At 46.2% G+C, this 25,020-nt stretch overlaps 1 protein-coding gene across 1 annotated transcript in view; it reads right to left on the bottom strand.

Annotated features, from left to right (window-relative positions):
* Positions 1 to 4,230: 4,230 nt before the first annotated feature.
* The window catches only part of TACR1 (tachykinin receptor 1), a 155,218-nt gene continuing 134,428 nt past the window's right edge, over positions 4,231 to 25,020 (bottom strand). Inside the window, exons 3-5 of the mRNA XM_066377892.1 lie at positions 10,977 to 11,127; positions 8,285 to 8,481; positions 4,231 to 7,407 (exon numbers count right to left, since the gene is read on the bottom strand). Of these exons, the coding sequence (XP_066233989.1) occupies positions 7,116 to 7,407; positions 8,285 to 8,481; positions 10,977 to 11,127 (640 nt within the window). The 3' untranslated portion in view covers positions 4,231 to 7,115. The remainder of the gene's footprint in view (positions 7,408 to 8,284; positions 8,482 to 10,976; positions 11,128 to 25,020) is intronic.

Below are 25,020 nucleotides of genomic sequence, written 5' to 3'. Positions count from 1 at the left end.
CAAGAGTAGCCCTGTTAAACATAAAGTAACCAACACAAAATAAATGCTTCCTGTCTTACAGGTGGTGCCCTATATGGGCAACTGAACCAGCCTCACCACAACCTAGCATCAGCAGCAGCATAAGCAACAGAGAACCATCTTGTTTCTCAAAGAGGGGGCCTTGCATAGCACCTCTGGGTGAGCTGCTTGGAGCCTGTGCCCCCCCCCCCCCATGCTGCATATCTTCAGGTAGGGGGCATAGGTCTCCACTGCTCTTCACTCCCATTATAACTCCAGAACGTTAAGATCAACATAGGGGCATCCGGGAGTGGGTAGAATTCCCATTCACAGTTAGAAATGCAGGATCTTCATATTAGAGAGGGGGGAGGGAGAAGGGCATGACGGGTCTACCATGGAGCCCATGATTAACTCCCATGATCAGATCAAGAGTTCTGGTGGGAACAGAAGTAGAAGTGATTGTATGTACATGATGACAAGTCCCCATTTCCAGGCCCTGAATGTTCTAATGTGTATTTTACTTTCTTTGAATTCATAACCCAAACAATGCCTGGGCACAAGAAAATGATGACCATGGCATTGACTTCCAGGCCACTTCCAAGTGAATTCCCCTCCTGCTGACAAAGTGCATGTGGCTTTCCTGTTCCGTACTTCATTTGAATCCTTAGCCTGTGCACTTTTATAAAGAGGGTCCTCCAGAGGGCAGCAGAGAGCAGCCCTGGGGCCCTAATGTGGAATCCAGAGACAGGAGGGAGTAGATAGAGTGGTGGTCACATTTCTTCTGGGATGGCTGAAATACTGGATTTTAATTTGGGAGAACTTAAAATCAACAGTAGACTCAATTTAAAAAATCATCTCTAGGGGGGATGTATAGTTAGGGAATTTAGAACTTCACAATCCATCAGATATGAGAAAACTTAGGAGGTTTTGGAAATAAGTCAATATGATAGGCACAGATTTTCTGTGAGTGGGTGTGCACTGCCATGGAGGGAAACATGAGGCTTAAGACCTCATTGTCTTTTAACACTATTTAGTGGTGTGTAATATCAAGAGCGCTTCCTGGCATCTCTGCTTTGATTCCTCCCACAGGGCTATGAAACATCTGTCTACCCACACTGGACTGTGAATTTTTTGAGATCAAGAACCATGTGCTGTTGAAATTTATATTTACAAATACCCCCTGGAGTGCCTACTATATCATGGGTGCCAGGGAAATGTCCAGTAGGTGAAGTTGAATTATCAGCTACCAAATCCTTACAGATATAAAATAAACTGAAAAGATCTGTGTCTCTTCTTGAGGGAGTGTTTGGATTGTCTTCAAATTTATGAGGTTAAAACAGAACTATGTTTACCTAACAGCATCTGTTTTGACCATCTGGATTAGCCCCTGTGGTTGCCATCTTTGAGGAGGAATTATTGTCCCACAAGACACTTCTACCAAAACAGGTGCTTCTCCAGGTGGTGGTTAGGGAACGAGAGGGCAATGGGCATGGATCAATAAGTCAGCAAGGGGCAGAGAAGTGGTCAAACCCAGAAAGAGCTTCATGGGCAGTGAGTATGCCCTGCGTTCTTCCACTCTGTCCTATGGCCTCTTCTTGCACTAACATTCTTCAAATCCATACGTTGGCATGGTTAGAAGACAACAGCGCTGGAACCTGGCATCTGTCTGGAGTTTGCTATTCTCCTGACTCGGCCTAGAGGCTGGGTCTGTTGTTTCAGCTGCTTCTTTGAAGTATGGAACTAAGTCAGGAGCCCTTCTCTGACAACCAGCTCAACTTGGGAAAGTGGGTGAGTGGGAGTTGGGGATGAAGGGAAAGAGTGGTGGGCCTATACCTGGGATGGGCAATGGGGGATTTGGGGAGATGAGAAAAGGGGATTCGTTAGAGATGGTGGCTTCTAACTTTCATACCAAATCCTCTCTTTATAAATGAGCGCAATGGCAAGGTATCCAGAGCTGTGGAGAGAAAACCTAAAGATCTCAACAGGGACGGCTTCCAAGGTGGAAGTAATGTTGGACTAAGGAGTGGAGAACAAAAGGAAACTGGACATAAAAGGAAGAGAGAAGAGAGAAAGGACCCAGATGCACACAATGCAGAGGGCTGGGGTTTGATAATCCCTCTGCATGAAAATCTCCGTAGCTGGCGGGATACACACTGTGAACATGGCAGCCGAGAGTGACGGGGCCGGGGCAGCACACCGTCAGGCTCGGGCCAGTGCTGAGGTCCTCTAGTCACTTGTTGCTAATAAGCAGCCTTTTCCCTGCTCGCTGCTCTGCCTGAGAGAGAAGCCAGGACCAAAGGGCACAGCACTGTGTGTTGAGTTCCTGAGGTGCGCCCTTCCATGGCCTCATCCCTCTTCCTCCCTCTTTTCCCGACTGGGTGGAGATACCTGGGGGCAGCTCAGAACTTTGCCTGAGGGCGCAGGAAAGCAGTTTCTGAGTCGGAGGCTCCCTTCTTCGAAGATGGAGAGGAATGTTCTCGGTGTGTTCTACGATGCTCACCTTGGCGTGAGACCGTGACTGAAGTCTTGCTCTCGGGTTCCAGAGCTGAGGAGACCAAGTCCTCCTGGTGAGAGGATCTGAGGAGCCACCCCGCAGGGGGCGGTATTCCCAAAGCCAGGGTGGCTCCGAGGGCCCGCGTGGGCGTGCAGTCTGTGCCCACAAGGAAGTACGTGGAAATGACCTTGCCCTCCCACGGGAACATCCGTACTCCACAGCGGTCTTATTTTTTGACATACAACTAAGCTTAGTCTCTCCTCAGCTAATAAACACTCATCTTCCCACGGAGAAGAGGGAGCACACCTCCTAATTTCGGCTTTGGTGTTTTTACTGCCGCAGACGTCTCTGATGACGCTCTACAGCTTGAACTCCTCTGGGGGCCTTAGGTGAATTATGATTTTGTTCCAAAGCTGCTTCCAGTTTCCGGCAGCCAAGCTGGCCCTCCCAGGGCTCATTTGCCTCTCGCGGTGCTGAGTCTCGGAGTGCTGAGTCTCGCAGTGCTGATGGTCTCTGGCTCCTCATCCCTCTCCCACCAACAACTGAGTTTCTCCTTCTCTGGGGGAAGCCGAGGGTGAGCGAGTTCTTCTGAGAAGACTCGGGTAATTGCTCCCCTTAACACACACACACACACACACACACACACACACACACACACACACACACACACGCACGCGCGCACGTTTTACTTATGATTGGTAGGGATCTTGTAGGGGATTTGTGGACTCACTGAGGTTTATCCAGGCACACCAGTTTAAGCTGCCTTAGTTGAAACAGAAGCATCTTTATGATTTGTTCCTAATGCAGACACTGTTGGGTAGCTGAGCATGCTCTCCTCATAACTCCCTCCTTCAGTGCCTCTTCCTTCTCCGTCATGGCAAGCCAGCTAACGCTGTTATCGCTCCTTTGGGGGAGTGGGTTTGAGAGGTCAGGGGGGACAGGGTAGCCCCAGGAAGTCGGAGGCAGGTTGCCAGGGCTGACGGAAATTAACGTTACAGTTTCAAATCCTACCAAGGTCTCCTGACGTGGTTTTCAAACACAGGGACCAAACCTCTGGTGGCAGTTGTGGGGGTCCCCGCTCAGATTTCCTTGCAGGAGAGAACTGGTGGTAGCAGTGAGCTGCTGGCTGCCACCTCACCTTTATGACCCACCACAGTGTTCAAACACAGACCAGACCACTCCCTCCCCGAGCTCCCAGCCAGTGACCCAGCAAGCGGGTGGGTGTAGCAGGCCTGGCCATTCCTGCTAATGTGGGCCTGCTCTACCGGGCCCCTTTGACAAGCCAAGACCTCCTCAGAGCACCTCAGCACCTAGGTCTGAGGCTCTTCCTGGCCTCCCCCTTTCTCGTCAGGTGTCACATCTGCACAGTGGTCTCAGGCTTCCTCTGCCTACACTAGCTCCCTCCCCCACCCCTTGATCTTTTCCAGGTAGTCCCCCCAACAAATCTCTTACACTTCCAACTCTGCCTTGATGTCTGCTTCTGGGGGGACCTGAATTGACACAGCTCTTCTCACAGGTGACACCGTTTGTCATTCCACACAGTCCCCCCTAACCTTCCCCAATCCCACTTGGAAACAGTCTCCATATTTTGTCAGCTCATTTTGTCAGAGTTAGGAGATTGCTGGTTATTGGGTTTCATCCTTCTGACTATACAAGTTATTAGGGTTCAGAGTACCACCCAGCCTCCTGTAGGATTCTGAGGTTCCCTGGAGATGAGACAGAGGCGTGACATAGTCAAACACATACTTTATTTCTGTATGGAAATTCTTTCCAGGATCCCAGGCTGGAAAACAAACACTCAGGAATGACCCTGCTTCACATACAGGATTCTTTCTGAATGCCAGGTCAGAGAGGCCAGCTTCCTAGAAGTCCTTCAGTCCTTCCAAGAGAACGGACATTCCAGCCTGTCTCAGCATTCTATAGTATGGTGGGAGTTGGGGGAAGAGGACAAGGATTCCGCCCTTTAGTTCCTCCCATAAAGGTTCCCCCTATCCCTCAATTACTTTGTTTCAACTGTGAGTCCATGGTATCATTAGCTCTGCTCTGGGAAAGAATGAAGAGGAGGAGAGGTTGGCACAATACAGAGAACACATTGACAGCAACTGGATTCCATATTTTGGAAGTAACATAACAAAGATTGGCCCCATGATGTCTTATATTCTATCACTACTGAACGGTACACTTAGGAGATAAACACAGGGTGACACATTTTTATAAGAATGAGCCCCATGCACAGGTGCAAATCATGGTGTTTCTCACATGTGGGAGCAGACATTTTTATAAGTGAAATGGGTGTTGGAGAGTGGGTCAGAGGAAGACTTGCTGGGTTAGTTCAGAGGGAAGGTTTTGCCATATTTGAAACTGCCAGTACCACCCCACACTACCTCTAATTACGTGCAGTGACAATGCTGTCCAACCATGGCTTGCTAGGTTCCCTGGACTGACTGGTGGCTCCCCTTAAAATTATCTCAGAGAACTCCCACTGCAGAAAGCTCTCTGAAGGTCTTATTCCCTGACCCTATGACACATATTGAGTGTAGGTCGTTAGAATCCTGGGGAGCATCTGTTTCTCAGCTGCTTCCGCACCTGCTGGTGGTCTCGACCCACTCGGACTGGTAAGTTAGTAACAGCTTCTCAATGGTTGAAGGAGCTGTGTGTCCCCAGCTCTGGGCCAAGTCCAGAGCTGGTACTCAATAGTCCTTGTTGAATTTAACTCCAACCTCTTCCATAGAGAGGATATCCCCAAGACCTCAACACTTTCTCCTTAAGTTCTCATAATCTTGCTTGTTCTTTACAGCCTCCTGAAGAGAATTATCCATACATGGCATGATGCTTTATTAGAAGTCAGACTAATGCTTTCAGCACTGACTTCTGTTGACCCTAAATTCTATCCTCCATTCATATATCTGCACTGAACTCACTTTAATTTATTTGATCCTTCCCATGTGGCTTTGCAGGGTATGGCTCTCAGGTCCTTCTGGCTTATACTGTTGCTACACAACTGCCCCCAGGCCTGCCATGGCCTGGTAGGGTTGGAGCTGGCAGGGCTGGAGGCTGTAAACCCTGTGGGCAGTGCTGTTCTCCCTCCGCACCACGATGCAGCACATGTACATCCGTTCTTCATAGGACGAGGAGGATATTCACGAATATTACATAAGGCTTCTGCTTTCAGCCACACCAGGACAAAGCACAGATCCAGGAGACAGAAAGGAACTGCATGCTTCCTGATGGAAATTCCAAAGCTGTACCAGGACCTGCAGCATTAAGTTCATGACTCTTAGTAGATGAACTGTCCTGTAGGGTTGGTGTGTTGTCCCACCTCTTACAGAGAGGAAGCCAGCAAAGCCATGGGGGCAGTAAGGAGCAGATTCAGAGAGTAAAAAGCAAGGTGTCCTCTTCCCAGAGGGGCTGCTGCAGTGTGCAACCCCCCCTGCTCATTGGGCATCTGAGCACATGCCTGATGCTAGTGTAAAGCAAGTGTCTCTGTCCTAAGACACCCAAAAGGCCAGAGCAGGGAGCCCACACATTTGTTTCCCTGTTGTTATCTCCAGTTGCAGGCTCAGCCTGCTAAAACCCGGCGGAGAGATGCAGGCTTTGACACCAAGTCCTCAACTCTGTTAAAGGCTGAAACCTTCCAAGAGGAAAAGAAGTACTCACATTTTAGGGTAGATCAGAGGATGTCTGATATAGGTATTGACACATGGTCTTAGAAGTTGCTACATCTCCAGGAGCTCGGTATTAAGTCAATAGACTCTCTTCTATTCTTTCTGAGACCACCAGTTCTTTTTGGTGAAAAAACTAATACTATCATTGAACCATTGAATGTTAAAACTTGAAGGGACACTTAGATGTTGTAGTACAGCCCCACAGTTTTGCAAATAAGGAAAGAAGGCTCAGACTGGTTAAGTATGGCACCTCTTTCCTAGCTCCTAGTCTGTGACAGACATTGGCTGTTATCATTGGACACATTCTGCCTGCATCAGTTGCTCAGGACAGTCACTGGGGACATAATGCAGATGAATCTGAGTCGCTCAAACCCATGATGTTTAAATGTCCTAAAATTTTGAGATGCCTGAAAGTGGCAGACTTTGCCTTCTTTCCACGGGTGCATGGAAGTCAGGGTTATGTCAACAATTTAGATTTCCTGTGGTTCCTTCTTTGTTCACAATGTCAGGTGAAGATGTCCTCCAGCTAAGGGAGGGCAATCTGAGCATGATGGACAATGACTTTACTGAAGTAAGACAGAGGCTCCAGGCAAACAGATCGGTTGGATCCATTGCTGCATTGCAGGATTCATCATGAAATGAGTGCTCACACACAACCAAAGTTTGTTCTAGAACCATGGAATGCATTGTAGAGGACATTGAGTCCAACCTTCCCATTTTACAGGCTCAGAGAAGTTTGATGGTTTGCCTTGAGTTCACAGAGAAAGAGGGTAGCAACGACATGGAAGAATCCAGGTTTTTGGACTCCAGGATGGAATGTTTTTCCTAAACTATTCTGACCCTTTTCACAAGCCCCCTTGTTTCGGTGTTTCTGGTGGTTTCCAGATCATGGAATTACCCATGCATGAAGTGAAGCAAGACAAAGACAATGGTGCTGGCCCGGCTGACGGCCCTGGGGTCTAGGAGAGCATGTTGGAGTAGAAGCTGAAGCTCTCTGTCATGGTCTTGGAGTTGCTGCGAGAGGAGCCATTGGAGGTCAGGTCCAGGGTTGAGGGTGTGGCCTTGGGGCCATCCTCCAGCTCCTCCTCCTGGTTCCCCACCACTGTGGAGACGGTGGTCTCCAGGCGGCTGACTTTATACACACTGCCCTGGGTCTGGAGGTACCGGGTGGATTTCATTTCGAGCCCCTCGTAGTCGCCGGCACGGATGAAGGGGCAGCACCGGAAGGCATGCTTGAAGCCCACCCGGAACCTGGAGGAAGAACAGATGGAGAGGTGGCCCTGGGGGACAGCTTGCTTTCACAGGGCTTCCCACCACTGCATCAGCTCGTTAATGAGTGGGTACACCCAAGCATGACTCTGTGTTATTTGAGAACTGGAGACAACAAGACCAAAAAAGATTTAAAGGTTGGCCATTTAAGTCATATCCAGTACTAGAACCTAGGTTCAGGTGAAATACGTCTTTCCTGAGGGCATCCCTTAACTATGCTGCCTCCATTGGTGTGAGGTCAGCCAATGTTGAGGCAACTGAATATCAAAATAAAATATTCACCAGAGCTTACCATGTGAACGATACTTTGCTAGTCACTGTGCAGTAAAAACACACAAGAGTCAGTCCTTTCCCTTCAAGTGGTTCATTGTCTGACTTTCTGCCCATCATGTTTTTTTGGTATGCCTAATTCAATCTGACTCTCACAATGACTCAGTCTCTGTTGCCATGTACAGCCCCTTGTGCAACGAATTCATAGGATAGAGTGAGCAAACTCACAGGCCACAAACTGGATCCACCCAGTGAGCTTGTGTTATACACATCAACCACAGAAGTATTTTTTAAACCACACTCCACCCCCATTGATGTAGTTACCAGGGTTTAAAAGTTAGAAGATATCCCACAAAAATATGGATTTCTGGTTCCTCTTGGAAAAGAAAAATATGCCTACTCTGAGCTTACATTCCTGCAATGGGGACAATCATCAAGGATTGAGTAATGTGGTGATTAGCTTGCCGTAGTCCCCACCACTCCCTCTTGTCTCACAGCCAGGTTTACTTATTTAGGTTGGCTGCTTGGTGGTTACATAGACAGATGGTCTTGTGGCCCCTTGTAAGAGGCTGGGGGCTGGGGTCCTCACCTGTCATTGAGGCAGCAGTAGATGATAGGGTTATACATGGTGGAGCTCATGGCCAGCCACATGATGGCCAGGTAGACCTGCTGAATAAACTTCTCCAGGTAGAGATCTGGGTTGATGTAGGGCAGGAGGAAGAAGATGTGAAAGGGCAGCCAGCAGATGGCAAAAGTGCACACCACGACGATCATCATCTTGACCACCTGGCCAGAGGGCGAGACAGGTAAGACCACACTGGACAGTCTCCTTTCTCATGGCTACTTCCTCTTTTCTCCCACCACCCCTCACTACTCACAGTGCAGTATGGGGTGGCAAGTACTTGTAATTACCCCTTTGAGGAGGAAGAAGAATCTTTTATATGTGGTATCAAAGGACTTGGGTTTATGTCAGTGGTTCTCAGAGTGTGGCCCCAGGACTGGTGTCATCACCATCACTTGAGACCTTGTCAGAAATGCAAATTTTTGGGCCCCACCTAGACTTACCAAATAAGAAATTCTTAAGGTGGGACCCAGGATTCTGTGTTTGACAAGCGTTTCCAATGATTCTGGTGTACACTCACGTTTGAGACTCACTGTGTTTTACTCCGGACAATGACTGGAGAAGCCAGCGGAGACTGTGTTAATGAGCCAAGGGGAACGAGGGTTCAAGAGGGAAAGATCGTGGAAGCAGGAAAGCACCAGAGAGAGAAAAAGGCAGTGAGTTAGGAAGGCTTCCTGCTTGGAGTCTTAGCAGGAGGGAAGGAGAAGGGATAGGATTTGGACAGCTGCCACAATGCAGTATCAGATGTTTAAAGGAGATTTGCAAAGTTTTTGAACACTGGGTGATGTAACCCAGTCTTTCCCCAATAAATCATCTCTGCACAATGAAATACTATGCAAAGATGTACCCCCCCCAAAAAAAAAAAGAAAGAAAGAAAGCTTTTTATATTGTATATCAATTTTTGAAGATCTTTTGGATATTGTTAAGTGAAAAAAGTGAAGGCCAGAAAGTGTGTATTTACTATTTGCATAAAATAGAAGAAAGAAAATAATTTACATTTATTTGGCGTATAATACGTTATAATATTTACAAGGATTAATCAGAAACAAATGACAGTGGCTACCATAGTGAGTGTGCACATGCATGCGGGAGCTGGGTGGATGGGGACCGAGAGGGGAGGGACCCATTTCTCAGTAAGAATCTTCATATGTTTCTTGCCTGACCAGGCACTGGCACAGTGGATAGAGCGTCGGACTGGGATGCCAAGGACCCAGGTTCGAGACCCTGAGGTCGCCAGCTTGAGCGCAGGCTCACCTGGTTTGAGCAAAAAGTTCACCAGCTTGGACCCAAGGTCGCTGGCTCGAGCAAAGGGTTACTCAGTCTGCTGAAGGCCCGCAGTCAAGGCACATATGAGAAAGCAATCGATGAACAACTAAGGTGTCACAACGAAAAACTGATAATTGATGCTTCTCATCTCTCCGTTCCTGTCTGTCTGTCCCTGTCTATCCCTCTCTCTGACTCTCTCTCTGTCTCTGTAAATAAATAAATAAATAAAGGAAACATTTAAAGAATCTTCATATGTTTCTTAACTTTCATTTTAAAATAATTTAAGACTACTAAGAAATAACAAAACTAGTACAGAGAGTTCCCAGACTCCTCCAGTGACGTCATTATACACAACTCTACCATGTGATCAAACTGAGGACCCCAGCATTCGTGCAGTGCTAGAAATTAAACTACAGACTACATTTGAACTCTCCCTGTTTTGACACCCGCTCATTTCTTTGGGTGCACAGTTCTATGAAATATTGTCACATGTATGGATGGGTGAAAGAACTACCACAGTCAGGATGAGGAACTGCTCCATCACCACAAGAAGCCCATGCTGCCCCCTGACAGGCACTCCCCCAGGACGAACCTCTTAACCCCTGATGTGTTCTCCATCAACACAGCGTTGTCCCTTTTAAACTTTTTGATGTCTGCACCAAGTGAATGTGTTATTTTGCCAAAATTTAAATATTTAATTTAAAAAGGACTGAATAACTATTTTATGCTTTTGTAGCTAAAAACTCGTGTGTGTGTGTGTGTGTGTGTGTGTGTGTGTGTGTTTATGGCTTGACAGACTGTATTCTTTTTTTTTTTTTTGCAGAGACAGAGAGAGAGTCAGAGAGAGGGATAGATAGGGACAGACAGACAGGAACGGAGAGAGATGAGAAGCATCAATCATCAGTTTTTTGTTGCGCATTGCGACACCTTAGTTGTTCATTGATTGCTTTTTCATATGTGCCTTGACTGCGGGCCTTCAGCAGACCGAGTAACCCCTTGCTTGAGCCAGCGACCTTGGGTCCAAGCTGGTGAGCTTTTTGCTCAAGCCAGATGAGCCCGCGCTCAAGCTGGCGACCTCAGGGTCTCGAACCTGGGTTCTTCCGCATCCCAGTCCGACGCTCTATCCACTGTGCCACCGCCCGGTCAGGCCAGACTGTATTCTTAAGGTGCCAGCAAGGTCATACCTGTACAGGTAAACCTAGGTTACCAATATATCAAAAAAGAATCCCCTTTCTTCCCCTTCCCTCCTATCGCCTTTGTTGTTTCCTAGACCCAGGGAGCCAGGGATGTTGTGTACCTCCTGTCTCAGCCTCCTGAGGCTCTGGGGTACATACGCTTGCCAGCCTGTTGCCTGTGCAACAGGTAGGTTAGGTGCTGCCGGCCCCATGCTCACCTTGCGCTTCGCAGAGACTTGTTCGTGGTAGCGGTCAGAGGAGTCCCCGGGGATTTCACTGGCCCACAGTGTAATTCCTACTACGGTGTACGCATAGCCGATCACCAGCAGGGGGAGGAAGTAGATCAGCACAGTTACGCAAATGTGGTACCTGCAACAAGGTAGATGGGAGGGGTCAGTCTAAGAAATAGCAGGGGTGATCAAGGCTTGGCAGCTACCTTTCTCAGCATTTGCCGTTTATAAGTTTGGATGATAAGACACACCCCAGTGCAGGTGGAGGCTTGACACCTGCATTGGATGAGTGGGGGCCATATTGTTGGATAAACTAGAGAGAGTAAATATCTTCGATTTATGTTTTTCTAAGGCATTTTTTTCCATAATGAGTTTTCTGTTCAGATCAAAAAGAGAAGAATAAACATTGATTAAAGAAAATTAAATCTGTTGTATACTTATGGCAATTTTTGTTAATATTAAGTTCAATATTGCTGACATTCTCCCTCAAAAAAAGGGGGGGCAAGCTCAGGCTTTATTAATAGAAATATATGCTCTTGAAAGGAGGTGATTGTACCATTCAGTTCATACCTTTTAGATTACATTTAGGCTCAATTTTGGTGCAGGGGTATAGATCAGCTAGTACCTTAAGATGAGAACCACCATGACGGTTATGAGCCCTAATTCATTCTGTATTACAAATGGAGTCAGAGTTAAGAATACTTAGCTGGGAGGAAAGAGATGAGACTTATCCTAGTCTAAGATCAGTAGAAAAAAGCCACAAAGTGTAAGTCACTTCTAAGTCTGGTTCATAAAAATATATCTTCAGATGGAAGCTGCCTGGGTCTCTGAGTCACCACTTGGAGTTTAGACAGCAACTGACTTGAGTTTGACTGGAACATGAGGAAGAAATAATACTTTGCAGTGTTAAATCACTGAGATTTTGGAGTTTTGCTACAACAGCATAATTTATCCCATTTTGTTTCAGACAAGGCTCCCAGTAGAACATTCAAATAAGATTTTTGAATGTTGAGATAGTTTTATTAGGAGGCTGTTGGCATGCCTTGCTAGTTATAGCCCTTTCCCCTGATGTGTGTTTACCAGAGAGGCTCAGAATTCCTAACAGTAATGATAATAATAGCAGCTAATACTTTGGGGCGTTTACTCTAGGTCACTGTGCTAATAATGTCAATGGTAGTATTCATAGCAGAAATGCGAACTGGTTCTCTGGGATCAGACAGGATTGGGCACGTTCAGGGTGTTATGGCCATAGACTGCAGCTGGTTCACACTGAGTTTCCAGCACAGTGCTGGGCACTTTGTTGTCATTATTTTATTTAACCCTGAAAACAAATGATTGGGTGGGTGCTATCGTGATCCCATTTTGTAGAGGAGGAAACCGAAGTATAGAATTTAAATAAATTGTATAAATTCACAGCTGGTGAAAAGAGGAGCTGGGATCAGAATGCAGACCCCAGAATGAGCTTCTTGGCACTGAAGAAGAGTCACCCAATGATGTTTTATTCTATTCAGTTTATGCTTATTCTCCACAGCGGGAAACTCCAATAAGGAAAACTCACTTATTCACTCAATTTGTCCTTTACCAATACTGCATTTGTTTGCAAGCACTTCTTTGCAAAACCCCACAGTTTACTATTCCAAGCGAGGCCTCTGAATATTACAATTTGCAATTTGAAGACACTTGAAGAGTTTTTAAAGTAACAAACGACAGGTTCAGAAAGGGGGAGCTGAGCACACCCGCCCGTTGCAGAGGCTGCTCCAGTCTCACCAAACATTCAAGGTCCCCCTGCACTGTCGCTTCCTCTGGGAGCCTCTGGGTTCTCCAGCCACCATGGCGGTGATTGCACATGACGTTTCCTTCTTGACCTCAGCCCCCTTCCCTATTGCTGTAGACACCACTTGCAATCAAAGCAGTGGCTATGGGAGCATGATCCTGAGAACCTCCAGGCTGGGCCCACTTCTACCTATAAGGAGAGCCTGCCTTGTGCAGACTGGTCTTGTTTGGTGATAAAACACGTTAGCTGAACTCTAGCGGGCCCACCACCTAAGGGCATGGAGCATCCATGCTGGAGTCAGGGACACGATGGAGGGTACTACAGACAAGCCGCCCTATGCTCCTTACCCTGAACCAGCGGTTCTCGAACTTGATGCAGCTCTAAAGCTGCTTGTACAAACACAGAGGGTGGGACCTCACCCAGAGTTTCCAGGTTTGGGGCAGGGTTTGAGAATCTGCATTTCTAACAAGTTCCCAGGTGATGCTGCTGCTGGTCCAGGTTCAATCTTTAAGAAATACTGTCCTACTGAGCCTCCAAATCACATGAGAAACATCAGGGGAACTTTAAAAATGACCAGTGCCCAGAGATACTCATGTAATTGGCCTGAGTGTGGGAGCAGGGACCTGTATGTTAGGAAATTTCCGGAGTTATTCTAGTACACAGCTAGCATTGAGAACCGCGGTTTCAGACTGAGGCCCCAAGCCTGTTGGGACTTCACTGTTTGAGATTTTATGGCTTCACTAAAGTGTGTATTAACCTCATTTTCTAGTTTCTGTATCGGATGATTTAACGACTCTTTCACACACAAGCTAACCGATAGCCAACCAATTTAATGCCCATAGCAGCACTGTTCACAACAGCCCAAAGGTGAGAACAACCGAGATGTCCCTCAGTAGATGAATGGATGAACCGAAGGTGTCATATACATCCAATGGAATACTACTCAGCCTTAAACAAGAATGAGGTTCTGATACATACTACAACATGGATGAACCCTGCAAACCTGTGCCAAGTAGACAAGCCAAATGCAAAAGGAAATATGCTGTTTGATTCCATGTTTGTGAAACACCTAGAATAGGCAGATTCACAGAGACAGAGTAGATTAGTGGTTGGTACTGAATCTGGCAAGATAAAAAGTTCTGGAAATGGAGAGTGGTGATAGTTGCACAAGATTTACAATATTAAATGAAAAACAATAAATTTTGTTATGTATATTTTATCACAATTAAACAAATTTAATTTAAAAGATAGCATTTCAGATGAGCTGGGTCTCACGATTGGTACTCCTCAACAACATTCCTCCCCAAAACAAACAAACAAACAAACAAACAAACAAACAAACCAAAACAGCCCAAAGGTTTGATCCTTGGACAGAATCAAAGGTTAGGGACACCCTCCTAAATCTTGCTCAGATAAACCTCTCTTACCAAGAAATTACAAATGCCATACTCTGTCCAAACAATGTCTAAGTTATCAAATATTTAAAATGATGGTAAGTCAAACGAATGAAATTCCATCATTGAAATAAATGAAAATGAGTAGATTTGTCCCCCTTGACACTTTTTTGAAGAAATTTTATCATATCCTTATAGTTAATAGGAAGTAACTCTGTTCTTTTATATCTTGTCAAAATAATTATTTTAGAGAGCTGGTCAGTGAAACTAGTATAATCTTAGTTTGTGTGGTTTTTTTGGCTCTTGAATCTGATATTCCTTATGTTCCTGCCAGGCAGGATTTTATCAATTCTCAGGATCAATATCCTACTTGGGAGAAGAAATCAGGGGTCAGGATGTGCCAGGAGTGAGCTGGAGAAAGCACCTTGAGTGACAACAAGAGACAGTGACAGAAGGGACCGTTTGCTTCCCACTCGGTGAGACCTGCATTTATTTTGATCATTAAATGTTGCTAATGGACATATCAGGACTTTCAGAATGAAGGTACATGCAACAGCTTCATGTCTTTGTTCCCACCAGGGTACTCCTCTAAGTAGAGGATGGGGCTGACACATTTCACAGGATAAACTTGATGAATACAGATGGCATAGCCCCAACTCCTGCAGCTTCCCCTGTCCTTGACACCTTTATGCCTTACTGCTCACAAATCCAGGTTCATTTAGGGCTCACTACGCTGAAGTCACCTCATCATCCAAGCATCAACACTTCCGGTTTCTGAAGTAGGCCTCAGCATTTGAAATAAAGATGGATACATTTATTAAATAGTATCTAGGGTGTCTTTTAGGGAACTTCATGGAGACTCTAGGTGCCGTGGGGTGGGGGAACAAGGAGGCCAAGAGGCCAGGGCTCTGGGTTCCCCACCTTCACTCTATGAGACAGCTCTGCTTTGGGGAGTTTACATATTAGTTTTCTGTGGATAATTTGGTTGTTGGTGGTGGTGGAAGACTTGAGCTCTCACAAAGTGGCTGGAGAGCACTGATGTACTCCCAGTCCTATTCAGTGCATAAGCCATCTCTGCAATAGCCATGTGTTGTCATCTTCTGTCTTTTCCTTAAATACTCCATGTGACATGCTGCTCACTAGCTATAAAGCCAGCTCCACCAGGAACCCCCTAATGTCAGAGATGAATGCACTCAGGCACCCCCTCAGTGGAGTACATCAGAGCATGCATTTCAATGAGACGACCTGTTGATTCATGTGCAGGCTCAGGTTTGTAGCACAGAGCTCCCAATCATGGTTGCGCATTGGAATCACTTGGGGAGCACAGAAAAGCCCCAATCAGTGGATTCTACTATAGAGCTTCTGACTTAAAATTGCTCTGCAGCACAGCCTGGCCATTTGAGTTTTTTAAGCTCCCCAGGGGATTCTCCTGAGAAGACAGGGCTGAAGGTCACTGTCATTAAGCCTTCTGTTGCTGGCTGTGACTGACGTATTCCTCCTTAAACTGAGTGAAAACCTGTGGCCCTAGGTCACAAGCAACAATCTGAATCCACTACTGGTCCTGCAAACTCAAGGGAGCATTCCCTTCCCCAGAGACTTCTTCGCAGCCCAGACTTCTCAGCCACCCCTCATCTGACATGCGCAGAGCAGCCTCATCCTGCTGGCCTTCCTCCAGCAACCCGCGGCTGTCTCTTCTTCGAGAATGATGCTAGACACCTGCTTGACTTTTTACTTCCTGCAAAAAATTTTCTTCTTTGCAGGTCAATGGGATTTCTTTGTAGTAAGGGAAAGCAAAACCCACATATTTCTTGATTCAATTTTACTTCCAGATTTTAGAGCCAAATCCCAAAACCCTGGCAGTCCTAATAATTATATACCTGGCCCTGTGCTTGGGGCTGGGACACAAAGAAGAGTCCTTATCTTTGGTCTTTTTCCAGGAGTCTAGTCTGTGGTAGAGATAGAGAAGTGATTGGCGGTAGGTACCTCCTCCAAGGGAATGGAGATATTAAAAGGGAGTGCCAGGGCCCTTTATATTTAAACTATAAAAATATATAAATATATAAAAATATTTTTAAATTTCCCTCAATACAATAAGCATTTTGTTACTAAGGGAATAGAGAGTTATGAGGATGCAGAAGTGAGGCTCAATCAAGCTGATCAGGGAAGGTTCCTGGAGGAGGCGCTGCTAGGCCAGGCACTGAAGTAGAGCAGGCGGCAGGCACAGGCAAGGAGCACAGCCAGTGCAAAGGCACGAGGGGGCACTTGGCACGCTGAGCGTGCTGTGGTGTGGTTCGGACTGGGGGTACATGGCTGTGTGAAGAAGCCGTAGTCTTGGCCAGAAAGGTAGACAGAAGCCACACCGTGATGGGATTTTATGATAGGCTGGAGAGTTTGTCATTTATTCTGAAGTTGATGGGAGACCATGAAGTAGTTTTAAACAGGGGAGTGACCTGGTCAGATATTTGTGCTCTGGCTGTAGTGGGGCACGGAGGGAGGTGGGCAAGGCTAGAGGCTTGAGCCTTTTGGATGCTGTGCAGGGATCCAGGCAGGAAGGGACAGTGACCCGAGTTAGGGCCGTCGTAGACCCTTGGAGGGAGGGAGGGAGGGGCCTTGGGCGTGCTGCAGCTAGGAGGGAATGCTGCTGCTGCCAGTTTACCTGGACTCCTGGCCTCTGCAGGTCGGCGAGAATGAGGCTGACGGTTGCTGCGATGGGGGCCCGGGAGGAGGAGCAGGCTGGTTGTGGGAGTTGGTAAGCTGACTTTTGGACATGCTGACCTTGAGCTCCCCAAACCAGGAGGAGACAAAGGGAGGCAGGGTGGTTCTGAGAAAGGATAGTGAGGGGGAGACCTGGCCCATGGGCAAGGGGAGAAAGGATGGCCACGGGTGGGGGCAGGAGGGAGGAAGAGTCCGGGCTGTGGAGCCTGCCCGAGGGGAGGGAGGATGAGGAAGAGAACTTGCTTGATGGTTCTGGAAACCGAGGTCAAGAGCAGATTCAGTTTTAGTGGGTGGTCAGTGGCTAGAACAGGTGTGTTAACAGTGGGGTGAGGAAGTAGAGGCAGTGGGTAGGGATTGCACTTAAAACGCTGAGCTATGAAAGGGAGGGGAAGTAGCAGCTAAAGGAGACACCTGTGTGTTTGTGTGAAAAGCTAGGGTGCCAAAGCCCTTGGAAACCCCACCTCTTCCTCCCCCACTCTCCCCGGTTATAGTGCTGGACATACATGCCCTTCGCTCTGTCAGAGGACCAGGATCACCTTCTGTCAAGGTGTCCAGCCGTAAACTTCGGGCAGAGATGCCCACCCCTCACCAGTCAGCCTTCCTCAGACAGCTCAAGCACATTATTTAATTCATGGCAAAACGCGGTTCACAAAATCCTCACCGCCACCTAGTGAACAAGACAGGAGACATAGCACCTCCATCCCGCAGTCCTTGTCAGAACTTCGTTGTGCTCTTCCCCAGGCTCCTTTTTTATTTTATCTGCTCGATGGGGTGACACTGTCCGTGGAGGCAGAGCCCTGTGGTGTTCCTCTTTGACCTCCTTCACAGAACTGGCACCAAGGAAATGCTTCATAGAAAGAAGACATCATCACAGGCTTTGAGGAGTAGGGGTTCTCACCTGCTCCATCCCCCAGCCAGCAAGAAACCTCCTGACAGGTCCACTACAAGAGTGTGCTGTGTCAGCTTGAGTGCTGGTCCTGCAGGCAGAGCCTAGAGGCCTGAGCCTTTCTTACTTCTTCAGTTTTTAATCAATAGTTTTCTCACTGCAAGTTCTATCTGTTCATTGTGCTTTTTTTTTTTTTTTAAATTAAGTGAGAGGTGGGATGCAGAGACAGACTCCGCATGTGCCTGGATGGGGATCGACCCGGCAAGCCTGCTACCAGCGATGCTCTGCCTGCCTGGGCCACTACTCCATTGCTCAGCAACCAAGCTACTTTACACCTGAGGTGAGGCCATGGAGCCATGCTCAGTCCCCGGGGGTCAACTTTGCTCAAACCGTTCGAGCCATGGGTGCAAGAGGTGAAGAGAGAGAGAGAGAGAGAGAGAGAGAGAGAGAGAGAGAAAGAGAGAGAGAGAAGGGAGAGGGGGAGAGGTGGAGAAGCAGATGGACACTTCTCCTGTGTGCCCTGACTGGGAATCAAACCCAGGACTTCCACATGCTGGGCCAACTCTCTACCACTGAGCCTGCCAGCCAGGGCCAGTTCTGGATTTGAAATGATAAGCATGCATAAAAAGAAAACCTTCAAAATGTCCTATAATCTCATCACTTAGAAATAAATTCTAATTATGGCTGGCTCAGTAGTAGAGCATTGGCTTGGCATGTGGTAATCCGAGTTTGATTCCTGGCCAGGGCACACAGGAGAAGCGCCCATCTGCTTCTCCACCCTTCCCTCTTTTCTTGCTCTCTGTCTCTCTCTTCCCCTCCTGCAGCCAAGGCTCCATTGGAGCAATGTTGGCCTGGGCTCTGAGGATGGCTCCATGGCCTCTGCCTCAGGCGCTGAAATGGCTCTGGTTGCAACGGAGCAATGCTCCAGATGGGCAGAGCATTGCCCCCTGGTGGGCCTGCCGGGTGGATCCCAGTCGGGCACATGCGGGAGTCTGTCTCTCTGCCACTGCTTCTCACTTCAGAAAAATTAAAAATAAATAAATAAATTCTAATTAAATTGATCATGTGCATAAAGATATACAAAGATATGAGCTGATACAAAGAACTTATCTTTGTACATTCACAAACATATTTTAAATTACTTTGAAAACTTATTACTAAGTAACAACTTTTTTTTTATGTCCATAATATTTTTTGGACATATTTGGAAATATTTGGACAAATATATTTATCTCTATAAATATATTTCTATAATAAAATTTCTAATGACTGTAAAATAATATTCTGTTTTATGGAGGTAATTTAGCCAGTCTTCTAATTTGGACATTTGAGTTATTTACTATGTTTTAATATTTAATTAATGCTATAATTATAATATTCAAATATATGTCTTTGTTCTCATTCTTATTTTCCAAGAATTAATCAGTTAGCATTAAGTGTCTTAAAGGGCTTGATATATATTGTCACTTTTCAGAAAATATATGCCAATGTTTACTGCCACTACCCTGTCCTCTGCATGGCCACTCTGGACATTAGCATATCTTTCAGTCTTTGACAAGCATGATAGTTCATGCATGGTTCCCTGCTTTGCATTTAATAGTCCCGATTCACTGTAAGTTGAAATTTTATAATTATGCTATTTAATCATTGTTGTTTCTTCTTTTGTGACTTACCTGCTTGTATAATTTATTCAACTTACATTGGGAGATGTTCATATTGTCCTTATTGTTTGTAAGAATTCATTATGGTTTCTATCATATACTTAAAATGGCCTTTTCCAGACCCAAATCATGAAAATATTCACATAGACTTTCCCCATTTATTTTTTTGGTTATTTGCACTTAACCGTTCTGTCTCTCAGGGATTTATTTTAGTGAGTCTTATGAGAGAAGTCTCCACTTTTTTTCCCTCCAACAATTGTTTACAATTTTCCCAGCACCACTGTTGGATCCTTTCCTCGATTTGGTGTTGCACTTGTACCTTATACAGTATACTCACATGTATACTTGACTCTGTTTCTGGGCTTTTGTTCTATTTCTTTGATCTATCCTTCCTTTCTGGTGCCAGCTGTGCACATCTCAATTTTTGTGGCTCTGTAGTATATCTTTTATCTATGACAGTATAAATGTCTTATTATTGTACTCAGTTCCAAAAAATAAAATATCTCCAAATTGCACATTTCTTCCCCATTCCCTTTTTCCAAGTGAGTGGAGGCAAGATAGAGAGATAGACCCCCACATGTACCCCAACCAGGTTTCACCTGGCAACCATTGTCTGGGGTCAATGCTCTGCCCATCTGGGGCCATGCTTGCAACCAAGCTAATTTCAGCACCTGAAGTGGAGGCTCCATGGAGTCATCTTCAGCTCCCGGGGGCCCATGAGCTTGAACCAACAGAGCCATGCATGCAAGAGGAAAAGAGAGTGAGAAACAAAGGGAGGGGGAGGGGTGTAGAAGCAAATGGTTGCTTCTCCTGTGTGTCCTGACTGGTAATTGAACCCCAGACATCCATATGTTGGGCCGATGCCCTACCATTGAGCCAACTGGCCAGGGCCTGCACATTTCTTAAGAAGATGGTCAGATGATGGATTCAGTTATTTGCAGCCAGGCTTGCAGCTTTCCAGAAGATATCAGATGGTAAATTCACTGGCCCATCCTAGCATCGACTCTCATTCTGGAATTTAGAGGTGGATGCTATTACCTGCCCAGGGCTTATGTCCTGGTTTCATATCTTTTGTGATCAGCATTCTCAGATAAAGGCAAAGGTATTCAGAAGGATATGTTGCCAGGAATGGCTCCAGAGTTTGGAAAAGCTGTAACCAGGGGTATTTAAACACTGTACGTGAGCAGAAATACTCCCAGCTCTCTCACCCACACCCCTTCTTCCTCCAGTCTGTTTAGGGGCAGGGCAGGGCAGGGGTGGCGGGGGCGGCAGGTGGCTCACAATTTTTATTTGGTGTATGTGTTAGAGAAAAAACAAATTCAGAATTATAAAGCCTCTGCAGGCTTGGTATTGCTGAGAGAGAAGAACAAATTAGATGGTGGGTTGGTTTGGCTGGAGACATTATTGTGTTTGGGGATAGGGAAGATAAGGCTAGAAGCATAATTTGGGATGGGGTAAAAATGCTAAATTTGTTTCTGTAACAAAAATATATTAAGAATGCAAGCAACAAGAAAGAGTGAAAAAAATGAGAGAGAGAGAGAAAGGGATGCTGAGTCCCCGTGGTTGAAAACAGGAACTTGTAAAAGAACATAGCTGATAAATTTGTGAGTACTGCTTACTACACTGTAAGGAAAAGTGGTAGCTGAGACTAAATTCAAGGATAGTACAGTCCTGTCCTATGCATAATTCTCTGATTTCTCTAGTCACTCCCAAAATCTTCTGTAAGATGTACTTCAGCCAACAACACCATGTCAGTGGGACTTTGAGGACATGAAGGAGGAGGACTGGTGTCCTGAGTGGAGTCAATTACTCCAGCCAGAGATAGTGGTGACTCCAAATTTCTTGTGTTGGGTTAAAATTCTTACCTTGGGTCGAGTAGGACATGTGATGAAGAGGGAGATCTTGTCTCAAGAAGCAGAGTGACACTGAGGGAGCCCCTGAATCTGCAATCTACTCCCCCGTCCATCTTTCCAGTCTGGCCAGATGACATCAAATCATGTAATCCCTACACTAGTTCTGGAAACTCCAACCAGCGACAGGGCGATATTGAAGTCCGAACAAACACTCGCCACCAGGTGGCGCCAAACTGCAGCTGGCACCCGGCTCCATCAGAATGCATTTTATTTACATTACTAGCACGTCGGTACCCCAGCAATAAAGCAGCATGCAGTTTAGGTGTTTGCATGCAGTGCACACTGAAACCCCACCCTCAATCCTTACTGTGTCGTGATGCTGTTTCCTAATATGTACCTTGGTCTAGTCTTTACCGATGTAGTGTGAGCTTTGCAAATCTCCTTGGATTATTACAACGCTTTGAGAACAAGACTGCATCTTTGACGATGACATGCTTTCCTGATTATCCATGGGCACTGATAAGTGTTTTGCTGATAAAACTCACTCACTCTCAATCCCTCTAGATAGTTCTAAACTCTTGTTGTGTTAGGCTCTGCTTAAGGCTCGGGTAGCTGACTACTGGCGCCCTGGAATAGTGACTGCTATACGAGCAGCCAGGGACAGTGCTGGGGTGAGCTTCGGGCCTGTTTGTTGCAGCCTGTGATGAACACCGAGCAAGGAGATCTCAGAGACACACAGCAGAACTGCAGCTCTAACGTTGTCATTCTTCTAAGCATTTAAAATATGGTTATTGCCCTGGCCGGTTGGCTCAGCGGTAGAGCGTCGGCCTGGCATGCGGGGGACCCGGGTTCGATTACCATTCGATTACCAGCCAGGGCACATAGGAGAAGCACCCATTTGCTTCTCCACCCCTCCCCCCTCCTTCCTCTCTGTCTCTCTCTTCCCCTCCCGCAGCCAAGGCTCCATTGGAGCAAAGATGGCCCGGGCGCTGGGGATGGCTCCTTGGCCTCTGCCCCAGGCGCTAGAGTGGCTCTGGTCGTGGCAGAGCCTCGCCCCGGAGGGGCAGAGCATCGCCCCCTGGTGGGCAGAGCATCGCCCCTGGTGGGCGTGCCGGGTGGATCCCGGTTGGGCGCATGCGGGAGTCTGTCTGACTGTCTCTCCCTGTTTCCAGCTTCAGAAAAATACAAAAAAAAAAAAAAAAAAGGTTATTTTTGGTGGGGCGTTGTTTAAAAACTGCTTCTTTTGGTGCCAACTGATCCCAGTAAGCATTTTCCGATATAAGTTGCAGCATAAATGTGAGAGTTTGTTGATTTTCGATTTCTTCTAGTCCCTGGAGTCTGAGAAACACTTAAAATAATCAAAATGACTCTAATCACAACAGCCTGTGACTGATATCCATCCAAGTGCCCAGACTTATGGCCCTCGTGCTGAGGGCCCAGTTCCTGGCTGTGCACTGGAGGTATCTCCTCCACACATGGCAGATCTTAGCTCCACACTCACTAATAAATGGCCAGCTAGTGGCCATTTGCTTCTTTTGATGAAACCTTTTTCTGATGAAATCTGGTATCTAGTATAGTACAGCATAGACAGCCCCTGGCTTGCAGAAGATGTGGGAACTGCACATTTTCTATGTGCAGTAATTTCATTGTAAAGGTGTTTCTAGAAAGTGGGTTTGACTTCATCTCATCACCTCTGAGACTTGGGGTAAGAGACAGAGACTGCTAACCCTGTTTTAAACTGAAAAAAATTAAGGTAGAGGGAAGGTAATTGCCTTTTGAAGTCACTCAGGGTTGAAATGGGAATAGAAAACAGATCTGTCCTTTTCTCATTTCAACCCTTTGCATTTCTTTCTCTTGCTGCTCAGATGAGCTCAGAAGAAGAATGGATAAATGTCACTCAGAGCAGGGAAGCCACAGTTTTTCAAGAATAAACACATGCAACAAGCACAGAAATTGTCCGCAGCATTTATTAACAGCAGATAATTTACTGAAAATAGCATCACTTAAAACATCAGACTCAGAATTCAATCCCGTCTACATGTGTGACTTGGAATGTGGCCAAGTCTTGGATTCCAGTTTATGTCTGGATTCACTCTTGATTTCCACAGCTTTTTCCTGTCTTGAACTCTAAGCTCAAAGAAAACCTCAGTTGGCTGAATATGTGAAAAAGACAAGTACCACACTCTGTTCCTCAGCCAAAAGCTTGTCGGCATGAACAACAGACCATTATGCCCTAAGCCATGCAGGCTGCCTGTCTACAGTTTCCATTAACAAAACGAGCAATGCAATTTACGTCTCACAAGAAGTTATCAAGGAGACACCATTAATCAATTTAAAGTCTGCTTTGCATTGTATGCAAGAAGACAAACATTTTTAACGTGGGAGCGTTGACAGATTTTTGTACCTCCTGAAGCTGGCCAAAGAGAATCTAGTAATTTCCAAACTGTCTTTTATGCAACCTTCCCCTCTTCCAAGGAAGGGGTCTTTATCTTAGCTGAAGGAAAGCTCAGCAGCTCTATACAAAGCGCCAGAAAGTCCGTGTGGACTGGATGTGGAAAGGAGCTTTCAGCTGGGAAGGGAGCAGGGGAGCAGCAGTGGGTTCTGAGAGTAGCCCATAAATTGAGATGAAACTTTTTTTTGTAGTTATGCTGTGAACAGTTGTTTTGGATATTGTTAACGGAGTTTCTATTTTATTACTTTTGCCAATTAAACCAGAATTCTTGAACTTGACTCTGCTTAGATAATAATCATGTAGTTTTCAGCTTTATAATGGTTGCACGCATATTGTTAGCAAAGTCACTGTTCAGGCTAGTGGCCAGAGCTGTGTCACCCTTCAGCAATGAGTGAGGAACACGTGAAAGAAGGAGGCACATAGTTGCCTCTGGACCCCATTTATTCAGCTACCGAATTGTTCATGGACCCCAACTTTGTGCTAGATTCTGGGGACATAGTGGTGGATAAAAAAAACAAGATCCCTACCCTTGAGAAGCTTAAAGTATAGTGGGGAAGACAGATTATAAACAAATATATCAGCAAATAAATATAAAACCATACATGTGTTATGTGCATAAAGCAATCAGTTGGAGGGGACAGTAGGGAAGCCAGGGCTCACACTCAAAGACTCTCCGATGAGGTGACCTGAGGTTGATGCAGCTACACGAAGGGTGCAGGGGGTTGGCCTGGGCAGAGACAAGAGCAGACATAGGCCCTGAGGGCTGAAGGAGCTGGGCACATAGGAAGGGCCCTGAGAAGGCCTTTATTTATTTATTTATTTATTTATTTATTATTTTTTTTTGAGAAGGTTTTTGTAGCTGGAGTGTGGGGTTTAAGAGCCATGAGATGTGGTCAAGGGCCACAGTGTGTGGGGTCCTGTAGGCCATGCTCTCGGGACCTGCGCCTTCACTTGAAATACCAGTGTAAATCGCTGAAGGGTATAAACTTGAATTTGGGAGGGAGGCGGTGTTAGACATGCAAGGCTGGGTTCAGGTAAGAGGTGTCACTTTCTTCTGTGCAAGACGGTATGGTGATTGGAATTAGATGGCTGCCCTGGTCAGGGTTCCCCAGAGAAACAGCACCAACAGGACTGTGTATGTGTGTGTGTGTGTAGACAGATTCATTTTAAGGAGTTGACTCATACAATTATGGCAGTCAGTGAGTCTAGAACCTAGAGGAGGCACTGGAAACTCAATTAAGTGTTAATGTTGCAGTCTTGAGGCAGAAAATTTTTTTCTCTTGAGAAAACCTCAGTT

Source organism: Saccopteryx leptura, chromosome 3, assembly GCF_036850995.1.
Source record: "Saccopteryx leptura isolate mSacLep1 chromosome 3, mSacLep1_pri_phased_curated, whole genome shotgun sequence".
Taxonomy (NCBI): Eukaryota; Metazoa; Chordata; class Mammalia; order Chiroptera; family Emballonuridae; genus Saccopteryx; species Saccopteryx leptura.
Note: the sequence above shows the minus strand (reverse complement) of the source record. Positions and strands in the feature narration are given on the sequence as shown.